The sequence below is a fragment of the Lucilia sericata genome, unplaced genomic scaffold, assembly GCF_015586225.1.
Source record: "Lucilia sericata isolate MDLA Ls3-8-SP2 unplaced genomic scaffold, ASM1558622v1 Contig001011F_arrow, whole genome shotgun sequence".
Taxonomy (NCBI): domain Eukaryota; kingdom Metazoa; phylum Arthropoda; class Insecta; order Diptera; family Calliphoridae; genus Lucilia; species Lucilia sericata.
The window spans coordinates 57,219-66,529 of record NW_023994993.1 but is presented as its reverse complement, the minus strand read 5'-3'; the positions used below and the strand labels follow the sequence as shown (position 1 = coordinate 66,529).

General features: G+C 32.2%; 1 protein-coding gene across 1 annotated transcript; it reads right to left on the bottom strand.

Moving 5' to 3' along the window:
* Positions 1-8,302: 8,302 nt before the first annotated feature.
* LOC119609594 lies at positions 8,303-8,947 on the bottom strand. The gene is made up of 2 exons (XM_037964440.1): positions 8,649-8,947; positions 8,303-8,558 (listed from the first exon to the last, which is right to left on the bottom strand). Exons 1-2 carry the CDS (start codon positions 8,861-8,863, stop codon positions 8,408-8,410), a joined length of 366 nt encoding a protein of 121 aa, XP_037820368.1. The 5' UTR covers positions 8,864-8,947; the 3' UTR covers positions 8,303-8,407.
* Positions 8,948-9,311: the final 364 nt, after the last annotated feature.

The window sequence follows — 9,311 nt, the reverse complement described above, 5'->3', positions numbered from 1 at the left end:
TTAGTTAGTTAGTTAGTTAGTTAGTTAGTTAGTTAGTTAGTTAGTTAGTAGTTAGTTAGTTAGTTAGTTAGTTAGTTAGTTAGTTAGTTAGTTAGTTAGTTAGTTAGTTAGTTAGTTAGTTAGTTAGTTAGTTAGTTAGTTAGTTAGTTAGTTAGTAGTTAGTTAGTTAGTTAGTTAGTTAGTTAGTTAGTTAGTTAGTTAGTTAGTTAGTTAGTTAGTTAGTTAGTTAGTTAGTTAGTTAGTTAGTTAGTCACAAGAAAAGAATAAACTACTTATTTGACCCATTTCATTTTGAATCTGATTGTTTCTCTATTCTGAGTTATTTTATGGACAAATTCCACAAACTTATAATTTTACCATTCAAGTAATTTGTGTGCAACAATTTCCCCTCTAATTCTCAGAACTACATTAACCACACATATACAAACACACAGACAAAATATCCTCACACTTTTAATTATAATTTTATATGAAATCACATTTCTAATAATTGACCATGATGATGATCATATGAAATGGCAAACAAGTATTGAAACTAAACAGGCGTTAATTAAAACTTATAAATGTTAAAGGTTTGACTTAAATTAACTAATATATTTTATCGAACAAGTGTTAATAATAGCTATCGATTTCTCTAAAATACTAAAGGTGATTACTATGACTATTTTTAAATCAGAGAAATATGTTAGTTAAGTAATGTGAATCTTTCATCATATCTATAAGTATGGGGTAAAAACAATAATCATGAACATATTTAAACATTTAATGGCAAAAACACTTTTAAAATCTCATACACACATTTATAGCAATTCTTTTATTTGAACGTTTTGTTATACATATGTATGTATTAACATTGGATGTGGTTCATTGGTTTGTTTGGTCAGTTGGTCGGACGGTGTTGCTTCATTGCTTGAATCTTTTAGTTTAAACGGATTTTTTTTTTTAATTTTTTGCTTTTGTCTGACCAAGAAAAACATTAAACGAGGTCAATGTTATTACTTTATTGAAAATATTTATGAAAAAACATTATTAAAAAAAAACATAAAACTAAAACAAGGTTTTTCTTTGTCTTTTTTCGCATTATTAACACGTATGAATGTATTGCTCATACAAGATTCAAATTGCTTGGTCATATGTTTTCATTGTTGGTAAAACAATTTCAATGTACAGTTTTTAAATTGGTTTTCTATTATACTTATGAAGGGTTTGTAAATAAAGATCTGTAGATAATTTTATATTTATTCTATACCTCTGTTTACAAGTTATATGAGTTCCACAATAAATTGGTTAAATCGAATGATTCTCATTTAACCCTAATTTCCATAAAAATTATCCCTCCCAAAATTACTTGGTTGATCATTTCCATCCATCAAATTGTATTTGTTTCGAATTTTCATATTTGTCCTTAGCCCTTAATAAAGCCTTTACAGGAAAGCCTCTGAGTGCCTTTTTAATTTCGAACGATAAGATCAGAGAATACTAATGATTACCTAAGTTTTGTTTTATTATGTACAAATACAGTAACACTCTATATAAGTCGAGGGATATGTGTATTTGAAATTTAAAGATTCAAACATATATTTTGCATACAAAACTTTATTATGGTATTTTTTATAACTAAAAGTAAAATATTTTGACACGTATTTCCCATGATTTTATAATAAAAAACAGCAAAATAAAATAGTTTTAAATCTATATAAATTGGTTTCAATATTGCCAATATGTATGTTTAATACAATGCAAACAAATTAGAGTGTTATATTCGGCTGTGCCGAACCTCATATACCCACCATCATGATCATTCATAAAATTAACTGACCGTTTTTCATAAAATTTTTATACCCACCATCAAAAAAGATGGGGGGTATATTGTTTTTGTCATTCCGTTTGTAACACATTGAAATATTCGTCTAAGACCCATAAAAGTATATATATTCTGGGTCCTTATTAGATTCTAAGACGATCTAGCCATGTCCGTCCGTCTGTCCGTCTGTCCGTCTGTCCGTCTGTCCGTCTGTCTGTCTGTCTGTCTGTTGAAAACACGATAGAGTCCAAACGGAAGTAGCTAGCGAGCTGAAATTTTGCACAGATACTTCTAGTTGATGCAGTTTGTTTGGTATTGAAAATGGGCAATATCGGTCCACGATTTCGCCTAGCCCCCATATAAGGCCCCCTTCAGAAAATGACTTTATCGCTCATAACTTGCTAAGGGAAGCATCAATAACGCTGAAATTCGGCACAAACATGTTTTATGGGAACCTTAATCTCTTCGTAGAATTTTATAAGGAACGGTCCATAATTGACCCTACCCCCCATATAAAGTCCCCTTCAGAAAATTACTTTATGGCCCATAACTGGCTAAGAGAAGCATCAATAGCGGTGAAATTCGGTACAAACATGTTTTATGGTAACATAAATCTCTTCGTAGAATTTTATAAGGATAGGCCCATAATAGACCCTACCCCCCATATAAAGTCCCCTTCAGAAGATGACTTTATCGCCCATAACTGGCTAAGAAAAGCATCAATTGCGGTGAAATTTGGCACAAACATGTTCTATGAGAACCTAAATCTATTTGTAAAATTTTATAAGGATAGGCCAAATTCCAAATTACGGTAGTTTTTTAGGACTGGAAGTTTTCAACTGAATTTGATGAGAATAAGTAATCAAATACACATTTTCGGTTCCCTTCAGATAAATATTTTAAACCTCATGACTGAATTAAAGATACAAGTACAGCTACATTAGATACAAATAATTATTGTATAAACCGACAAGGATAGGTCCATAATTGACTCTACCCTCCATATAACCACTCTTACAAAAATACAGTTTATGGTTATAAATATTAGATCAAACAAAATTAATATTTTTAATTCGGAAGAACACGGTCCATGCTTAAGCCCTTATTAAATTCCCTCTACCAAATATTTCCCCGATGTTCATATTAATATCGACATATGATTCAACATAGATCGATAATATCAAAGTTTATTTATAAGGATGATTTGATGGTGGGTATATAAGATTCGGCATGGCCGAATATAACACTCTTACTTGTTTTGACCAATTTTGGTTCATATGAATATGTTTACATCGAATATCATCGCTATACTTGCATTTTTATGTCAGTAATTAGCGTTAAAGTAATTTTCTGAAGGCAGGCATATATGGGCGGGTAGGGTAAGTTACCGACACTTTCCGCATGAAATTCGGTAGGAAAATTTAAGTTCCTATAAAAGTTTTTTATATCAAATTTCATAACTGTACACGTATTTTTAAGCCAGAAATAATAGTTAAAGTAATTTTCTAAAGGGAACTCTATATGCGGGTAGGGTCAATTGTGGACCGATCCTCAATAAATTTGGTAGAGAGAATTCAACTCATATAAAACTTATGTGTGCCGAATTTCATCGCTTTACTTGTATTTTTAAGCCAGTAATGAGCCTTAATGTAATTTTCTGCAGGGAAACTTATATGGGGATCAATCATATGCTGATTCTCATAAAAGTCAGTAGAAAGGTTTTGGCTCATAAGAAACTTACTTGTGTCGAATTTTACCTCAATATTCGAACTTCTAAGCCAGTAATGAGCGTTAGAGTAATTTTCTGAAGGGGACCTTATACGTGGTAGGGTCATTTATACATAGACCGATCCACATAAAATTTGGTTAAGAGATTTTAGCTCGCAAGGAACTTACTTCAGTCGAATTTCATCTCGATACTCGTATTTTTAAGCCAGTTATGATGGAGACCTTATATGGGAGGTAGGGTCAATTATGGACCTATGTGGATCGGTGGAAATTTGGTAGAGAGGTTTTGGTTTGAAAGTGACTTACTTATGGCAAATTTCATAGCTATACTCATATTGTTAAGCCAGTAATGAGCGTTAAAGTAATTTTCTGAAGGGGACCTTAAATGGGGGGTAGGGTCAATTATGGACCGATCCTCATAAAATTTTGTAGTGAAATTTTGGATCAAATGAAACTTATTTATGTTGAATTTCATCGCTATAGTAACACTTTCAAAACATATATGCTTGTTAAGGCAGTTTTTCGGGGGTGAACTTGTATGGGGGCTATACGAAAAAGTGGAGCGATATAGCTCATTTTCAATACCATACAAATCTTACCTATAGAGAATATTTGTGGAAATTTCAACCTCCTAGCTCGTTCCGTTCGGACTCTATCGTCCGATTTTCTAAAAGAGGGACTTAGAGTCAAATTGCTCAAAATATTAGGAGGAGGGATAAATTTTTTTACAAAATTAAGTTATGCTGAATTTCAATACAATACTAATGGTTATAAGTTAATTTGGGTTGTTTAAGAAATTTCTTAAAGGAGCTTGGTATGGGGGCTAGGGTCAAATAAGGTCATTTAAAAAAAATCGACATGGTTACTTATGTACGTCTATACAAATAAGGTCATTTAAAAAAAATCGACATGGTTACTTATGTACGTCTATACAACTTAGTTCTACCATTTTTTAGAGTGATAGTAGCATATTTGACGAAATTATGAACAAAAATCTTATATTAGGAAGGTGGAGATATCATAGACCTATTTCAATAATTTTCAATAGGCTTCGTCGTTGTGCCTTGCGCACAAAGTTGACTTGGACAGCCAGTCAGCCAATCGGATGGACGGACGGACATGTCTTTCTTAATCGACTCAGATAGGTTACAAACATCAGCACTATAGTAGTGTAGGTATAAATATTGGATCTACATGTATCTGAATGTTGGACTAGACGTTCCAATCGGCTTATCAACAAATGTGGATCTCATTCAAAAACTTAATAAAAAAGGTCTTTTTACCAGCAATGGAAATTTGTTAGATCAAATTAATCTTTCGAATGCTGTGGCTGCTATGGCAATCACAGTCGATAGAGCACTTATAGTGATCTGATATGAATCCTTGTAAAATTTAACTTTCACTTAAAGCTGGTATAACAGCAAAATTTTATGTAAAATAAGGTCCTTCAGTTGCCGCTTTATTAAACTCAGTTTATTTCTATAATTTTCAACATGAGTTCTAGTCTTCTAACTATATTTCTCTATTATATTAAAATATTTTCTTTATTTTAACAAAATCTGTTTCTGGTAAAAATGTAATTTACTTAAAATATAACCAATTTATTTACATTACAATTTCTTCCTTTAAATACCAAATTTAATCGATGCTCACTTACTCACACTTGCCTGAACCAGGTGTGCATTCGGCAGGGATATTCTATTGTTAACAAATACCAATGAATTTGTATGGTGGTGGTGATGTGGTAGTGCTATGAAACCAAATATGAAAACGGAATTGATAATTGAATGTCTGTAGAGGAATTCATGTTTTAACCAACAAATTTGCTGCATGTCTTTCTTAAGTTTTTTTCTAAATTTTTTTTGTTGGTTTCTAATATTTGATTGCTCTATGGTTTTATTCAGTTTTACTTTCTAAAGGTGTATTTGTGGTAGTAGGGAAGTATAGTTGTTGGTAACCATAAAAGTAAGTCTTACATACGTGCAACTTGTGGCAAAACAATAAAATTTTATTGTCCATTTTTTCACATTGTTTTTTTTTTTTGCTTTCTTTTTTTGGAGATGATGGTGTAAAACATGGTATTTTTTTCTACAATTTTTCTCACTGGTATTTCAAATATTAATGTTGCAACATGTATGTGTTTTTGGTAGTGCTCAATCTATACACTTATACGTGGTATATATGTATATGCTATGGCATATATGTATGTTTTGCCATATCTGTATGTGTTAAAATATCTAAAAGCCTCATATTCGTTATATTCACTTAGTATATATTTTTTTGTTTGCAACAAAAATATCGCTTTGGGAAACAAAACTAAATTGTGCGAACATTGAAATCGTTGTTATATTTTGCTTTTTTTGTAAAGATACGAGTATTATGGGAGTCACTGTTCCATAGCTGAATGGTTTGTTGTTTTTCACTCCTTTTTTTGGCAAGGATTATAGGTTTAGTTGTTGTAAGTTAAACCTTTAAAAATGACTTTTAATGCATTTAAAACTCAACGATACGTAACGTTGTACAGTGGGTAGGATAATTTTTTTGGAAATAATTCTTTCTTTCACCAAATTTCTAGTGCGATAGAAGTAAACTTATTAATATTTATCACTATTGTGGTAATCACATCTCTTTAAGAATTTTTTTGAGGATTGGACTATAACAAAGTCCAACAAATTTTTAACCCAAAACCAAAGTATACATTTCTAAAGGATTGAGCAGCACTGAATCCGAATCTGGATTCAATAGAAACATTTTTATACATAAAAGTACCTGTGCGCTGTTATATCGCCTCAAATATGGCCAACATAATCCTACTCAATCCCTTAGAAAAGTATAGTTTAGTCTCTGGCTTTCGTCTCTTTATACCCTACACCCACTATAGTGGGGAGGATATTAAGCAACATTCAAAAATATTGGTCCTAAATCCACCTTAAAGTCCCCCCCGGGGCATGTTTCATCTTGGTGTATTGCAATCCCGCGGTAAAGTCGTTCTACCAGTACCTCTAGTCTGCCGGGACTATAAACTGGTGATGACACTTCACTCCCTGGCTAGTCCTTGGATGATTTGACATGGGGTCTAACCAGAGCACCACATAATCTGGCACTACAGGTGGCCCACAGAACAAGGCTATGGATTAATAAAATGTTGAAATTGAGCTGATAATGCAAATATTGGGTATATGAAGGAGTGAGATGTACCATTCGAATACTTGTATCTGATGGACAAGAGGGATCCTAAGTTGTATCTGTGGAGATGTCGGAATGACAGAAGGAGTGACGGTTGAATTGTAATACCTTAATCTTTAATTTATCGGCCATTTGCCTTCATGGTTGAGTGTGTTGAAGTTCACACTAAACATGCTCAACTTATCACAGTAGGTCCTTTTGGCCACCGAAATAAGTCTTGCTAATAAAATATAGATTCGTGCTTCGGACTATCAATTACGACCCCTAGGTGTTGTTGCCAAATCAACAGAAACAATCTCAGTAGTGTGGTTGGGCGACTTTAAGAGATCCAGAAATGCACTGGGATTAGTCTTTAGATGATGAGAATGTTTGTGGTGACAATGGCGTTTTTCATAGCATCAATAGGGTGTTTTCACCTGATCTTGGGTCTGCCCCTTCTGTCGACTTTAACCAGTGATTACCTTTAACTCATGACACCTGACATTCAACGGGACTATTATGGCAAGAGATTATATAGCTCGAGTACTTGGGCAAAGTGCACGTATACTCTACCGGAAATTCCATATACGTAAATTGCCATCTGCGTGTAAAAAGCACAATGGGGCGGTGGTGAATCGTTGCAATAGCTCTCCCAGTGGTTGAAAAAGACCACCGTGAAATAGGCCAACACGGCAGGTGTTCACGTAAAGTACTTCGACATCTAATCCATCTTAAAGTAGTCGAAACAGAATCAATTTCTGAGTGGATTAATATATGTCCGTCTATCCGTCGGTCCGTCCGTCGGTCTGTGTGTCCATATAAACTGCGTGCGCACGCTACAGTTCGAAATTTTTAAGTTAATTTAATGAAACTTGCCTCAAGCCCTCATACAAAGTCATCTTCAGAAAATTACTTGAAAGTGAACAATTCACCTTTAACCCTTTCACGCACAAAACTAAACCGCTGGACTTTTTATGGACATGACACAATGTCATTTTTGATGAAAAATGGAAAAATTGTTTTTGAAGGATATCGTAGAATATTATCCTTTTTAGCATATGATGTCATCAAATTCTAAAAAATAACTTATTTTTCTTTGGAAATAACCATTTACTGTAGCTGTGATCTCAAAACCGAGAAAAAATTTAAAAAATTCTTGGGACACCGGTGTCCCGTATACGTGAAAAAGTTAAACACTATTTATATTTATACGAATAATAACCCCTTTTCAGAAAATCTCTTTTTTTTGCAACAAATTCTTAAAATATTTCGGAATTAAGAATTAAGGTAAAATATTATTAGAAAAATAATCGGGCCATGGCAAACTATACTTTCTCATTTGTTTAAAATTCTCTAGGTTTTTAAAATTAATCAATTTTTAAAATTCTATGAACTTGAACCATAGTGGTTTCAATCCCTCATTAAACGTCCTATGTCAATATTCATATTGACTTAAAAAACAGGACATGTTTTAATGTTGAATACAGAAGATTTTTCATAGCCGAATATAATTTTCCTGTTTTATTTGATTTCAAACTAAATATTATTTCTAATATAATCCCATTGTTTCTCTTTCCAGTATTGCAAACACAAAATACACAAATCTCCTTTAAATTTTCATTAGAGAATCGTGGGCACCATCATATAACAGTTTATTATAGTTTTCATTGTTATTTCGCCATTTCGAAAAAAAAAAAAAACAAATTTAAACTAAAACACACAAGTAAAATGACGCTCACAACATTTAGGATATGAAGCTTTAGTATTTTTAAAATCGCCCCATGTACACTTAGGTGGATGTCTGCGATCATAATCTTTGAGCTTTTCCAATGGTGATGCTAAAGCCGAAATGGGATCACAGCTGCCATAAAGGGAAATAATAATAAAAATAAATGTTTTCAAATAAAATAAAATTAGAATATAATATTAAATATAAAATTAATGTACTTACGTTTCAATGGTGGCCATACCAATCGAATTATCACATGTCACTTCAGCACAATCCATAATGGGATGTTTAATACTCTGGCCAGGATTCAATACCTTACCACCGACCACACATTTGCCAGGAAAATTTTCATCGCGAAAATATTTTTCAGTGTAGACAGCTGCTTGTGTGAAGCAAATGCCTGCCAGGGCAATGCTTACCAATAAAATTAATTTCATATTGTTAATTCAATGAATAACAAAACTAAACTAAATTTTGGAATTTTATTTATTTTGATTTTGTTTAAAAATGAGAATGATTATCTGTAAAAATTCATTATTAGAATTAAATAGAAATAAAGGTCATTTAAAACTGATAACAAACAAAAATCATAAAACAGTGAAAGTATAATATAATAAATGCAGCTGTAGGGTAAGTTTAGAGATAAGCAATGACTTTGACTCTGTACAAACATTTTAAACAATGAACCAAATTCTCATTAAAAACAGAAAATCAACCATTACAAATTAAATCCCCTTAATAAATCACTTGTACTAAACTTCTTATATGGATTTTAGAAATTTCTATTACTTAGAAATCAAACTCTTCAAAACAAAAACGAAAACTCATAGAATATATTTGTACTTTGAATTATCATTTCGTTAGTTCACCCAAAAGCAATCAATT